This window comes from Apteryx mantelli, chromosome Z (genome assembly GCF_036417845.1).
Source record: "Apteryx mantelli isolate bAptMan1 chromosome Z, bAptMan1.hap1, whole genome shotgun sequence".
Taxonomy (NCBI): domain Eukaryota; kingdom Metazoa; phylum Chordata; class Aves; order Apterygiformes; family Apterygidae; genus Apteryx; species Apteryx mantelli.
Window position 1 is genome coordinate 76679273 of NC_090020.1, and position 14691 is coordinate 76693963.

General features: G+C 60.7%; 1 protein-coding gene across 6 annotated transcripts in view; it reads right to left on the reverse strand.

Moving 5' to 3' along the window:
* Positions 1-782: 782 nt before the first annotated feature.
* The window catches only part of CNTFR (ciliary neurotrophic factor receptor), a 237938-nt gene continuing 224029 nt past the window's right edge, over positions 783-14691 (reverse strand). For all 6 annotated transcript variants that reach the window (XM_067316142.1, XM_067316141.1, XM_067316146.1 and 3 more), the window contains 3 exons: positions 4435-4615; positions 2897-3041; positions 783-2026 (listed from right to left, as the gene is read on the reverse strand). In XM_067316142.1, coding sequence (XP_067172243.1) covers position 2026; positions 2897-3041; positions 4435-4615 — 327 coding nt within the window. In that variant the 3' untranslated portion in view covers positions 783-2025. The remainder of the gene's footprint in view (positions 2027-2896; positions 3042-4434; positions 4616-14691) is intronic.

A 14691-nucleotide genomic window follows, 5' to 3' on the forward strand; every position in this document is an offset into this window, starting at 1 on the left:
GCTGGGGAAGGAAACTGAGGCAGGGCCCTTGCCCACGGGTTGCAGCGCTCGGGGGTGAGCTGGGGGAGACCCCCCTGTCCTGCGTCACGCTCCCGAGCCTGAACCACCAGCGCAGGCTGTCGCCGTGCCAGGTCCCGGTGAGCCCTGCCCTTCCTCGAGATGCCCTTGATGAAGCTGAATTCAAAGCATCTGGGCTAAAGCCATTCTTTCGATGTGAAATTATTAATCAGACAAGGAAAGTGCATTAACTGGCACTGCGTCTCCTCTTCTGTCTGTCCCAGCGCTGCCTCCTGCCTGCGGGACACACAGCCAGGTCTCCATCCTCCCACCTCCCACGGAGGTGCCAGGGGGCAGTCAGAGCCCAGGGAGATGGGGAACAGCTGAACCCGAAAAGCTGAGAATAGGGACATGTCTTGGGGGCACCCAGCCACCCCCCCCGGCACAGCACCATGGGGGTTTTCCAGGGGCTGGGGCCACCCAAGCAAGCATCCCAGACCTTCTCGGGCTGCTCTGGAGGCCGCTGTTGCGCCTCCACCACCCACCTGGGAGGTGATGCTGTGGGCTCAAGCAGCTCGGGGTGCCGTCACTGTCACTGCTGTCCCTGCGTCCTCCCCATCACAGCCAGGATGGTGCCCAGGAGCGGGCAGCCAAACCCACCTGCTCAGGTTGGAGGTGAAATAACTCCCCGGGGCTGTCAGTGGTCATGAAATGATCATTTAATGAAGACGGTCTCTCCTGGTGTGCGTGTGTGTGTGTGTGTGTGTGTGTGCGCGCATGTGTCTGTGTCTGTGTGTATGCGTGTGTCTGTGTGTGAGGGGTTTTTTGTTAATTTTTTTGTTTCTTTTTTTTTATATATATACATCTATAAAAAATTCAAATACAGCATGTCAACAGTTGGAATACTAGGACGTACGGTATTAAATACTGCGCTTGGATCCGGGCAGGGACGAGAGGAGCTGTCTTTACAAAACAGGGCCTGGGGGCAGGACAGGGAGGAGAGCGGAGCAGGGGCTGGGAGCGGCCAGGAGGCTGCGGGGCTCCAGCTCTAGTGGGAACAGCAGAACTATCCTGGTTTTGTTGAAGAATAAGACAAAGACGTCAATGGAGGCGATTCCCTGTATCCAACATGGTTGGGGGGGGGGGAATGGGACAGGGACTGGGCTGGCAAAGGCTCCTCCAGGACGCTTTTGGGGAGGTGAGGTTGGAGGACAAGGCTCTGGGATGCTCGGACAGCCGCGGCGAGGAGCCGGCAGGGTGGGGACAGGACCTGGCTTTTTATCGGTGTTTCAACTCCTTCTCCTCTGTTAAAACAGTGCCAGCCCCCTATTCCCCGCCGCACTTGCGAAAGCCACCAGTTATTTCCTCCACTGGGCGCACAGTGGGGGGACCGAGCCCCCCCCCCGACCCGTGCACCCCTCCAGCTTTTCCGTGCGCTCCAGAGCTCGGGGAAGCGGGTTCAGTCCTTGGGTGACCCCGTTTTCCCGTCCCCTTTTCCAGATGCGCCGTTGTCACCTGCGTCCTGGCGGCGGCGGTGCCGGAGGGGCCGCGGTGCCGCATGTCCGTGGTGCGGCGGGTTAGCTGCACGCGCGCCGGCTCCCCGGCTCGGGGCTGGTCCTCGGCAGCAACGCGGCGCCCGGGTTCGCTTCTCGCTCGCCGGGAAAGGGGCGGAGGGGGCCCGGGGGTGCTCGTCCGTGGTGGGCACCGAGGGGAAGGGCGGTGGGGAAGGGGGCCAGTGCGTTCCCTCGCGCTCGGTCCGGAGAGGTTTGCGGCCACCCCCCGCGGCTGGGAGGCAGGGAGGGGAGGGCAGGTCCCCGTGGCGCGGCGGCAGCTCCCTCCTCCTCCGGAGAGATGGCGAGAAGCGTGATACGTCCTCAACGTGTGCAAAATCGAAGAGATAAAGAGACTCCAACCGGGGCGGGGGCAGTGGGGCGGAGGGTGGTGGCGGCAGCGGTGGTGGTGGTGGTGGTGGTGGTGGAGGCGGCAGGCGGTGGGACGTTGTCTCTGCTGGGCGGCGACGCACAGGGATCTGCAAGTGGGGAGAAGAGGGGTCACCAGCCCTGCTCTGGGCTTGGCCGTGTCTGGCCACCAAGCCGAGCAGCGGCAGGGCTGCTGTTCCCCTTCGGACGGGAAGCTCATCGCTCCCCAGGAAGGATGCACCCGTCACCTCCATCACCTCCTCCCAGGGCCGGACCCTGCTGACAATGCCTGGGGGCACACGGCAGTGGCACGGGTTCGCCAAGCGGGAGAGCAATGGCAGGTCATTCAGCCCCGAAGTGATGCACGCGACTGCTGCCAGGATCGATCCCCCCAGCTGCCATGGGCATTTTGGGGCTCTCCAGGCTGCCAGCTCCACCGTCTGCCGTTTTGTGTGCTGGGGCATGCACACATGTGCGTGCACACACACTGTGCGTGCAGTAGGCAATGTGTGTGTGTGCACATGCATGTGTGCACGCACTCCAATTTCCTTCAAGCCCAGCCAAGAACATTTTTGAAACGCATCTTTGAATTTTCTCATTTCAGACGGTTTCGCTTCTGTCACTATGAAAAGGCCTTTGATTTGTCGGTGACTTCTTTTCTCAGAAGATCATTACCAGGGGACGGAGGAGGTTTGCAGAGAATGAAGCATCTATAACCTGCTCCCCACCAGAAAAGACTTTGTGGGCAAGGTTTGAAAAGCCATTTTGAGACCTCGCCAGAACACCCGATTTACCAAATTTGGACCAAACACATAGAACTGCAAGCAAACCCAAACAGCTCGTTCTCAATGCCGTTCACACAAAGCTTGGTAAAAATGCCCCCATTCCAACCCAAGCTAAAGCCCGTGGGCTCTTCATGCCCTTTCCTTCACCCAGCACCCACGTCCCGCCTCTCATGTCCCTAATTCAGGAATACTCACTAAATAAAGAGGACACCATAGGCAGCCAAGACCAGTCCAGCTGTCCAACACACTGCCACGGCCCCGCTGCCCACCACGGCCCCCTTGTCGCACATCTTGGTGGTGGGGGGTGGCATGAAAGAGGAGGTGCTGGCGCTCGTCGTCTCTGTGGGGAGGGAGAGCAGATGGGAAAGGGGAGCGCGCGGCATTGGGACACGGTGGCCACATGGCGGAGGGGTGAGCATGGAGGGGTGCGAGGAAATCGTGATGCTAATGCAGGCTTCAAGGTGGGCTCGCGTCGGGTGCGTGTGATTGCACTCCTGCTTGTGCCAGTGGGTCTTGGGGGGTTTATCTGGATGAGGACTTGCAAATCCCTGGTGGTGCTGAAGCCTGTGGGTGCCTTGCCAGGTGCTGTTTCCGCAAGGAAGGTCTCCGCGTTGGAGGCACCTGCATCTCCCACCCCTGCGCCTGTAGGAACGGGGCTGGGACCCACCGCCTCCCTGCACAGGGAGCGTCGCAAGGGCCTGCCGAGGTTCGTGCATGGAGCCAGCAGCACATGGCTTACCCGGGCACACGCAGGGTCTGCACGGCAGCCCCCCTCTGCAGGGGCTCACGCTCCCTCCCCACGCGCACATCTGGCCAGCAGCACCTGCACGCGCGGCCAGGCAAGCCGAAGCGTGCACGCTTGCACACGCACATGCGTGGCCCAGACACAGAGGGCTTGGAAACGCTCCCGGCACTTTGCAAGCCACCGTGATCTGCCTGCTCCGTGCCCCAGTGTTTCCCAGCCTCCCAGCAGCCAGTGCCAGCTGGGGCAACCGGTGCAGGTCTGCTCCAGTCCTGCTGGGAAACCAAGGGCTGATAACGTGCATTTGGACACGGTCCCAGCTCTTTCCTAGAAACAGAGGCTTGTTAACTTTGTGGCTTTTATTTCTAATTGGCATCGCTCCGAGCCATTGTGCGGGGTCGGAGGTGTGGAGGGGGGTAGGCCTGGAAGAGGGAGGGCTGGAGGGGGCCAGTGCTCCAGTGAATAACAATAAATCCCGATATTCGGCGGTGCACTTAGAGCATCCCGGCGAGCAGGATGCCAGAGCCGGGAGAGCTGAGTCAGCAGCCTTCAGGCCACGGTTGCACCCGCTGCTGGGGGCATGGGGAGGTGAAGCCGCGGGGTGAAGGGCTGTGGTCCAGCCTGGGGAATGGGGTGGGATGAGGGATCTTGCTGGCTGGGGACCAAGCATCCAAGAGACGTGATGCTGTCACGGTGTGCAGAGAGCCTGCAACACGGCGTGCATCTCCTGCCTGAACCCTGCATTTTCATCATCTGGGGAGGTTAGAAATGTGACTCTGAAGAGAGGGGAGGCAAAGGAAGGGGCAGGTAGCAGGACTCCTGGATTTCCTGCACAATTCTGGTAGGGGAGAGGGCCCCAGTCTGCTCAGATGTGGGGTTTGGGGGTTGCGGGGCTTGGAAACAGGGGGTGCAAAGAGCCAGGACTCCTGGGTTTCCTCCCTGCCAGCACAGGGTGCCTGCAAAGGGCCGATGCTGCCCACCGGGTGCTCACCTGTGACCTGGGCTTCGGTGGTGAGGTGCTTGGGCTCCTCCGTCCAGGGGGTGGCATGGACCGCCACGCTCCAGTCGCTCCACGTGCCGATGTCGTTGTCTTTGGCTGCCACCTGGATGATGTACTCCTTGCCAGCGTAGGCATCCGTGATGGTGTGTGACGTCCCATCCGACAGCTCTACCTGCGGGGCGCAGTCAGGGAGGGAAGGGGCGTCAGCTCGGCACAGCGGGAGCAGCTTGGGCACGAGGTGGCAGAGGTGGGGACGGCTTCTGGGCTGGCCCCAGCATTGCCAGCTTCCTGGCACGCTCTTGCAACCACAGGAGCCACCAGCTCCACGTCCCCTTCCTTGCCTGGTAGCGCAGTTAGGGTCCCCACCATCCGCCCCTGGCCATGGCCAGCGGGAGGGAGCAGCTTGCAGCAACCTCCCTGGTGCACAGGTCACCCCTGCAGCAATGCAGATGGAGCAAAGCGAGAGCTCTGCACTGACAAAGTGCCGCCCTGATGCTGTGGAGGCGAGGGGTTTAGGGAAGAGGCACTGCCACTGCAGAGACGCCAGGAAGGAGCTGCTGGCTCGCAGCCAGAGGAAACTCCAAGCACTGGGAAGCAGCAAGACGTGTAAGATGATCAGAGCATTTAGCTCAGCTAGAGAATGATAAAGAGCCTGTTTTATAGCACCTAAGTACCATCGCAGGGAGAAAATACCAGGGACTAACAAGCCCTTTATGCTAAAGGAAAAAAGCAAATCAAGAGCTGATTGCTGGGGAGGGGGGTAAAGCTGGGTGCATGCAAACAGCAGACAAGGCATTAGACCCTGGCACCCATGCTGGGGGAGTCTGTCCTTCCGACATCCTCCGAACTGGCCTGGATGCCTTTCTGGGAGAAGCTTTGGGCAGAGGCACGAGTGGCTGAGCCCAGGACAGGGATGCAGGCGATGCTCTGGCCGCGACCGGGCTGCAGGCCCCCTTCCTGCAGCCGAGCCAGCAGAGCTGGAGCAGAGCAGCTTCCTCTAGAGGTCACCAAAAACTAGCAAATGCTGCGGGCAGGCTCCCCCTCTGACAGGGTAGGCTGGTTTGTAACCCCATGTCCGCTGCACAGTAGTGACTGTCCGTGTGTGCACACGCTTTCCGGGCATTGCTGCCGGGGCTGGGAGGAGGTTTCCTCCCGCCGCGTGCCTCCAACTCCGGATATGGCACTCGGGCCGCCCTGCTCCTCTGCAGGCTGCTGTCCCATGGGTTTGGCTTGCAGCCTGCTGGACAGGCCCTTGGACAAGGACCAAGCTGCGTCCAGCTGCCTTTCCTAGAAAAATTCACTGTGTCCTGCCATCACCACTCCTTTGGCCACTGGATGTCCTGCCACCTCCAGGAGATGTGGCCCCTGCTGTGGTGGTTTAACCCTAAACTTTGTCCAGCACTTCTGGGCATCTCTGATCTACTTTGAACTTGGCTCAAGGAAAGGCATTAGCAGGTTCCTCATAGAAATTTTCCACACTGCAAGGCCACCGGAGAGCAAACACGGGTGAGAGTGACTGAGGATGAGCGCTCAGCACACAAAGAAAATGCCAGAGATGGTGCCGAATTCAGCTCTGAGGTCCTCCAGACACTGAAGCAATCAGCCCTGGACCATGCTGCAGAGGCTACGCTGGATATTTGCTGTTCATCCATTCTGAGGCTTTTAATTAATATGCTGCCTGCTTCATTTTCCATCTGCACTGCCTGAGTGTGGTATTCTGCATTTCCTATTTGCGCTCCGGGCTTAAGTTCTGCATTAGGATGCTTTCAGCCTCTCTCCTCTGAAGCACTTGAGGTCTTTTAGCAAAGCAGAGGGTCAGAGCAGATCCCTGACCTCCTTTGCTCCCCCCACCAGGCCATTTCTGGGGCTCCAGGGGGGCTGCGCTAGATGATGATATTGTCCATACTGCTGTGCCACAGATGTGGTGGAGAGGGCACAGTTTATGCCTTGCAACAGCAGGCGCACTAAGTCCACAGCATCCCTAGGCTGCAATGAAAACTGCGCCAAGCTGGCCATGCCAGCCCCTTCCCAACTGCTTGCGTTGCCCAACAGTGGGGTGTCAGCAGTGCAGGGACCGCCAGCCCAGTGCTGGGGGGACAGAGGAGACATGGGGGCCCCTAACCCCTCTGCTGCCCAGGGGGTCCCTCTCAGCAGCCCCTCTTCTCCCCTCTGCGTCCCGGCTGACACAAACCACCTTCTCTCCAGACCCATGTTGATAATAAACACGTCTGAGGGGATGAGGGATCGCGGGGGTCTGACGCAGCCCATCTGCTCAGCTGGAGAAGCGGGGTGCTGCGAGGTTGGCCTCCGAGCCCTCCTGAGGCACTCGTGGGGCTGAGCGCACCTCTTGGGTAACTTGAGACACCCAGGTCTGGGCAAGGTGCTGCCTTGCTGGGGATGGGACGCAGAGCCGGGGCAGATGCCACAACCTCCTTTCTGCCCGGCAAGCCCTCGTACCTGGCTTGGCTGGCTGGGAGGGCGTTTGGGCAGAGTGAGGGGTATTTCATGGGTAGGGGTAGGTAGACCCTCACCTGCGCAACCCATGGGGAGCCCATGGAGTCTCCCTGAGCCACCGGGAAGAAGACTCAGTCCCAGGAGCCTGCTGCCTGGGGACACCGACAGCTGAGTTTTATTAAGAGCTCGGTTCAACAACAGGAGCAAGATGGAGCTGAAAACCTCTGCCTGTCCCTAGATCACACCCCGGAGGCCCACGAGAAATCAGCCAGGAGAGCTGCACTATCAGAGCCCCTTCTCCTGGCTGGAAACGGGTGAACCAGGACAGCGAGCCTGCTGCACTTTGGCAGGCTGTACGGAGGGACTCTGAGTCCCTCCGGCCTCTCCTTGCAGCCGTCTACAGCGCTGGTGCAATGCGAATGTGGGATCCTAGCGGTTTCACTGCAGGTCTTGCGCCAACCTGAGACATGCCCAAGCCCTAAAAAGCCCAGGTCTAGTCCTGCCAGCTGGTGGACACCGTCCCACCGTGACATGGGCACACCAACCCCGGGGAAGAAATCACACACCAGCCACCTCCCCTAGGGTCCAAGTCCTTCAGCAAAGGGCCAACTACTCTGGGGGTGTAAGGGCACCCCATGGGCAACTGCCAAGGGATGTGGCCATGCCAGCGAGCCTGTGCTGTGCTCATGGGGAGGCATGGGTCTGCTCTCCCAAGGCAGATGCCAGCTGGCAGGCCAGCTCAGGGGGTGTAGGTCACCCCACAGTGGGTCGCAGGGTCTCAAGGAGTCTGTTCGATGTTGGGGCGGGTAGCTGGAGGTGCCATGGCAGTGCCAGGCGTTTCCAGGCAGTTGGGAAGGAGTGCAAGATGAAAGGGCCCATGGCTGTGGGCAGTGTGGGGGCTGCCAAGGAGCTGGTGGGCAGGATGGGACCACCAGTCTCCTGCAGAGGAGCTGAGCAGAGCAAAAGGGCTCCTGGCAGCACGGGAGAGAGGGGGTGGCACAGGACCAGAGCCCTTATGGGCTGCACTCTGCCCCACACCATCTGGCATCTCTACTAGCTGGGATGGAGCTGTTGCATGGCACAGATGGGGAAACTGAGGCACTGAGAGGTGGCAAGGCTTGCATCTGTGCCCACGCTCCTTAACCGCAGCCACTCTCCCTCCAGCTCCTGAAGGCCTGCTGAAGCTGCAGTACCAGGAGAAGCAGGGATGAAAGCCATCACCCAAGGCAGGACCATGCCTCAAGGGGCCTGGAGGCCCTGTGACACCCATCGCCCTGCATGGTGCCTCTAGAGAAATCCCAGCAGCAACAGGGGCTCCCCACACAGGGCAGGGATGGGTGACCCCAGCAAACCTGGGGTGTCTTTCCCCTGGTTCTCCCGGTATTTCCAGCAAGCTGAAGAGGCTGAGAACCAGCCCTGGGGTTGCACATGCTACCTCTAGTCCTGAAAGCAGGGTCTGGGACCCTTCCCAGAGCTGGACAAAGCCATCCCTCCTGGAGGAAAGGGGTTTAGTCCACTTCATTTATAGGATGGATGAACATGGAAATTCTGTGATGCTTGGGCAGAAGAGAGGAAGAGAAAAAGAAGAAAAGGATGGTGCTTGTCCCTCTTGCAGGACATAGCTGTGCATCCTCTGACTCAGTCTTGGGTGAGATCCATCCCACCAGCCCTGCCAACCTTCAGCCATCTTCTTCCCAGGACCAAAGCCCAAACCAGATCGGGGTTCCCAGAAGGGAAGGGGCTCCTGGCACCCACCACTGCACCCAACAGAGCTCAGGAGACAACTTCTGCACCCTGTTCCTATAGGGACAAACCTTCATGACCCAGGCACCTGAGGACATGTAGGCAGGACAGGAGAACCACAGGGTCACAAGTCACCTCTCCCATCCCTCAGGTTAAAAGCAGAGCATGCCATACACGTCCCGGAGAGGGGAGCACACTGGGACATTGCGCTGGCAGGGACAGCAGAAGCCTGGAGCTGCACAGATGTGACTCGGGCTTGGCCAGAGGGAGCAAGAGCCGAGTTGGGCCAGGGCAATCTGCTGGGCTGAGTCCTGCCGCTGCTCCTGAAAGATCAGGCCTGCAGCTCGGTGCTGTCTGGATGCGCCGAATGCCACTCCCCTCACGCGCACCACGCTCCCCTCTCCGTCCGCTCCTCGCTCAGGCACTGTCAAAGCAGACCCCCATGCTGCCGGCAGGCTGTAATGAGGGTAGATGGTAATTGCAGTCATTACATGTTCCCTCTTCTCATGCTCGCTCTCTGCACCGAGCTGGCAACACGAGCTGCGCTTTGCCTGCACTGATTCTGCCCTTTCCTCCTTCCCCTCTCCCGGCCTCTGTGTCCCATGCGTGACAAAGCGTCACACTCCGCAAGGGACCTGCTAGCAGCCACGTGGCATGGCGTGACCATGCCAGGCAGACCTGCGGCTGCCCGGCGTGTAGGTTGCCACCTGCCTCTGCCACGGGCTCCGGTTGCCTCTCTCCGGCGCACTGCTTGCAGGCGCACCCTGCCATACGTGCAGCACCGTGCATGCCAAGCCACCGGGACCGCCTGGACGGCTTGCGGCAGCCGGTCAACACATGGCCACTTGGCGGCATCCACCAACTTCTCGTATGGACCTGCCACGCTGCCTGGTGATGCAAGGCGACCGAGATCGACTGATTCCTAATGACAATTAACGAAACCTTGCTGTATCAGCTGCCAGCCCCCAGTGAGCACGTTCCTCCCAGCCTGGTCCACGCTGCGATGGGGTTGCCCTGGAAGCAGAAAACAAGCACGGGGCTCAGAAAGACTGTGTTATCCGGCTGGCATGTGGGTCTCTCTAGGTCTCTTGGCACCCTCCAAACTCTCCCGGCTGCTCCTTGAGACCTGCAGTAAGCAGGCTGGGCAAGACCTGGGGACAAGTCAGTACCACTGAACTCCCGTTGGCCTGGATGATGCTCCGGAGAATTTTCTCCAGCCCAAAGAGCCATCCAGGCTGAGTAATTCCACTTGGGAGCTCTTCTGGCCTCTCCCCAGATGCAGCCAGTTTGCAGCTGAGTGTTTGCAGATGGGACGTTGCAGGCACAGCGAGGTTGAGCAGACCTTGGCACGTGTTGTGCCTTGCTGGAAGGGTGTCCCACAGGCTCTGGGAAGGACATTGCCCTTGGCCCTGGGGGGATGTCCCTGTCGGACCTGGGAGGATGCTGCCTGAGCTCCTTGGAAAAAAAGGGGGGAAAAGACTTCAGCATCCATCTCTCCCCACACATCTGCTGGCCAGCAAAGCCACCTGCCCCGATCCCCCGGCTGCACTTAGCAAGGAAGAGCCGAGCTGAGCCCCCCAACTCCCCAGATTCAGCCCCCAGCTGATGCTCACACAACACAGGAGCCGCCGCTACCCTTGCGAGCGCTGGCCGGGACTGGGAAGGGCTTCACTGTGGCCCAAGGTTTGCAAGCAGCATTTCCGAGCTGGGCAACTGCAGGACCTGTCTGGCGGGGGCCGGCTTAGCCATGGTGGGTGTGAAAGTCCCTCCACCAGCACCCGCGGTTCCGTGCGGCAATGCAGGAGCAGCAGATGGGGAAGCACATGGCGAGCGGGTCCAAGCGGACACGGCCAGGGAGAGCCTGGCGGCGGGGGACAGGGCAGGTCGTGGGGGGACGGATGGACACACAGCTTCAAAGGGAGAGGGAGAAATTCCTTAATCCGCGTCCCTGCCTCCCAGAGACAAAAGTCGGAGGAAGGCTGCGCATGGTAATTTTTTTGGACGGGGGCTGCCTTTCGCAGCCTGCCTTTGTGCACCTGCCAAAAGTCACTCCGGCTGGCTGTGAAGCGCTGCCCAGATTAATGAGGGATCAGTAGCCAGTGCAATGCAGAGCTATTAGCATTGCAAAAAGAAAAGGAAAAAAAAGAAGGAGAAACGAAAAAAAAAAAGCCCTTGAACACACTAGGTCAGCCGACAGCTTGCCTAAGACGGCGCGGGCCAGGATCCCAGCCCCTGCTGCGGCCACACAGCCCCCATCAGCCCTTTCGGAAACACCCGCGGCCCCGTGCTGGCCTGCCGACGGACAGACAGCGGCTGCTGAAGGACGGACACCCACAGCCTGGGCAGTGGCAGCCTCTCCCCATCCCTGCATCAGCCTTGCCGCTGGCAAATCCCTGTGGAGCCCTTCGCTCGCCCGCGGCTGCAGCACGCGCTGGGGGGGAACCAGGGCGAGCCGGGAGCTCCGCCGCCCGCCGCGGCCCCCGGCACGCTCCCGCCCGGCACGGCAGGAGTTAACGAAGCAACTACCCTCCCGGCCGCCCCCAACCCACCCTGCCACGGTGCCCCGGCAGTAAAAAAGGTCACTGTGCTCCGTTCCCACCCGGGCCGCGCTCCTGGTACGGCTCCGCCAGGTAGCAATTATTCGGGAACAGGGTGCTGCACAGCCAGGCCTGAAGCCCAGATGGCCTTTGGGGGGGGGGGGGGACCCAAACCCCTTCCTCCCCCGGCAGCTGTGCCGGAGGCTGGCGTGCGTTTGAAGGAGGCGGAGGGGGAGCGGGGGGGGGGGGCGGATTGGATGCCTCTCCCTCTGCATCCCACATGAAAATGTGTTTGCCGGCTCCCCCGCCGCTGCGGCTCTGCTTTCCATTCCTTGACACCTCCCGTTCCCCATCCCGGCTCCCAGCACGGAGCGGGGGGGGGGGGGTGTGCACTGCTGCTGGAAAACCAGCCGTGCAATTCCTCCGCTGCGCTGGGGGAGCGGGGCTCACGTCCGTCTGTCCCATGACCAGGAGCCACCCCTCCACCGGTGCCAGCACCGCAACCTGCCGGGCCCCCACGAAGGGGCCGTTGGGCCCAGCTCGGACACCGGTGTGCATGGGAACTTTCCTGGTCCTGACCAGGAGACCTAAATATTTCCCCTCCTCCCTGCAAAGAAAGTCAGCTGCTTCCCACCCAAGGGCAAACTGCTTTTATCCCCAACCCGAGCTGGCCCCCAGCCCTGCACGCCCCTTGGTTCCCGTGGGCAGCCCTCGGAACGGCCCAGCTTTACCTGGGGACGGACAGGTTTCAAGTTAGGAGAGACATTAATCTTTCCTGCAGAAGCCGTGCACCTTTCTGGAGGGGAGGGAGCACAAGCACAGCCCAAACCCCTTCCTCCTCAGCACTGCGGCTCGCCAGTCCCGCGACGGAGACACCTCCACCCGGCGCCGGGGGTCCCCACCAAGGCGGCTGCCTGGCGTGGGGTGAATCCCACGGTCGGAAAACCAGGCGGTAGCAGACACCAGGTTACCTCTTCGGCTTTCCCTTTGCTCCTGCCATCACCGCTTCATCTAAAAGGACTGCTGCACACTGCGGTCCCCGCGTGCCTGCTGCAAAGCACGTGGCCTCCAGCAGCGCCAGCACCAGCGCCAGCAATCTGGGGCCACTGCCACCAAAAGCGCACGGGGGAAATGCGGAGGGAAAGCCACACGCGTGTCTCATGGAGGGACGCAAAGAGCTCCCGCCGCGCATCCCGCTCCTTCACGGTCGCCGCACGGCCCCTCTCCCCCTCCTCCTGATGCTCCCCAGAGGCAGCGGGATGGTTCCCGGGTGTCCTGGATCGTGACGGCTGGCTGAGCATCTGCCGGAGGAAATGGGAACCAGGAGCGGGACGGGGCTCCTGGAGGCGGCTGCAGTCATGCAGCCTGCTTTTGGGTGCTTTCAGCCTCCGCGATCCCGGGGGGGAACGGCTCGCGGCGGGCTTCGACTTGCCCTGCGGAAGGAGCCCAGCGAGGGCGAGGGCCGAGGTGCGATCCCTGCCGTCTCCCCAGGAAAGGCTGCTGCACTCCACTGCTGCTGCTGCTCAGCCACAGCTGCTGGCCTGGGAGGAAGAGTTATTTCAGGGCTCTTCGGCAGCCTGGGTTATATCACACTCGATGAGGCTGAACGGCTCCCTTCGGGCTTGAAATAAGGAGCATCTCTGAAAGCGGAGCTGTAATCTCGCTAATGATCAGACTCCTGCTCCGGATGCGCCTTGCCCTCCTGCCGAGCGACAACTCCCGCTGCCCCGGGGAGGCCGGGAGCTGGGATGCTCGGGGTCACCGCCGCCTGTCCAGCCCTGCCCGGGTCGGACCCCCGAGGCCGTGCGGGGCGCTGGCTGCTGACGCATCGGCCCCGCAGCAGCCCCCTCCACGGCGGCTTCGGCTGGGGCTGATTCAGCGCTGGGAAGGCTGCGGAAAGCAAGCCAGGGCCGCTTCCTCTTTGGAGCTATTTCTCACGCAGGGACTAGACCACGCGGGGAAGGTGCTGCCCGGCAAACAAACAGGGAGGCAGCGGCACCGCGCGCTTCCCGGGGTGCAGGCGACGGCGTACGCAGCAGATGGATGCACCGAGCGTGTGGGCAGTGGAGGGAGCGGGCGCGCACGTGCCTGACATTTCCTGCATGCAAACAGGGGGAAGCTCATCTTGCATGAGTAATCGTGTGTGTGCGCAGCTGTGTGAGCGTGCAAGTGTGCGCACGCATGCACGCGTGTGCCTGTGTGCTCTACTGGTCAGTGGTACTTGCACCACCGGAGCTGCCTTTGGAGGCCTGATCCTGCCAGGTGCTGAGTACTTCATGGTGGCTAGCAGTTCCTGCGGGAGCTGAGAGCGCCCAAGCCCTGCCTGCCGCTAATCGAGGAGAGCTGGGGGACAAAAAGGTGATTTCTGAGCATTTCCCACCTCCATCCTCCTCTGAGGCTCTCTGCTCCAGCCCTGCCCGTTCCACGACGAGCTGCGAGTGACATTATTACAACCTCAACATTTTGCTCCCCCCTATTAATTCTTTTTTTTTTTTTTCTCCTTTTTTAATCACTGACTTTGCAGCCGGGAGGGGAAGGGAGAGAAGTGCTGCAATAAAAGCTCCCAGGCGTGAAGCTGTAAGCGAACTCGGTCAGGGTGACCTCCCCGCAAAGGTTGCCTTGCACGGAGCAGAAGCACAGGCAGAGCGGCAGAGGCCCGGGGTACGCCGACGGGCTCTACGCAGCAGGCAGGCTGCAAAGTGACCCTGTGGCCACATCGACGGAGACGGAGCTGCGGGGGGCTGTTGCACTGATTGCCTTCCCTGGCTCCGTCCCTCCCGTCGCCCCAGCACGGATGGAGGTGCGCAGGATACGCATTAGCACACCCTTTCAGGTTATTTCAGCCTGCCCCAAAATAGGAGCTTTCAGAGACAGCCTGCAAGATTCACTTTGCCTTGGGAGATGATGCGGTGGGTGAATCCCTACAACCACCCTGGCTGTCGCCCCAGCCGTGATCACCGGCAATAGGACACAGGACTCACCATGACCAGTCCAGGGCATCGTGTCTTTTCTCACTTGGGAACCAACAAACAAAACTACTAAATCTCTGGCAAATCAGTCGTGTCTCAAAATGCACCTCGTGCTCAGTAGCGAGGCCAGCACGGCAGCTGACAGCCCTTTGCCTGGAGGTCGTGCTCTGAACGCGTGCACGGCATTACACCCCTGCACGTGGGGCTCCGGGGCCCAAGATCCTAGAGTCATGGAATTACGTGAGCTTCTTGCTTTTGCTAAAGAAAGATGTTTCCAGCCTTTGAAAATGCTCGGGGATGTGGCTCTAATGCTTCCAAAACAGAAGAGGAAGGAGAGAACCCAACCACATTATTAGCTTTAAATATCTCATGACCTTTTACTGCAAATCTCAAGATCTGAGGCGCAGCCCGCCTCATGGTTCGTTAACATTTCATGTTGTCAGCACGGCCAATGGGTTCAATTAGGCTTCGCGACAGCATCTGCAAATTGCTGGCAATCCACCGGAGGAAACCCTCTCTGGGCCTGGCCTCCAGCTCAGACACTG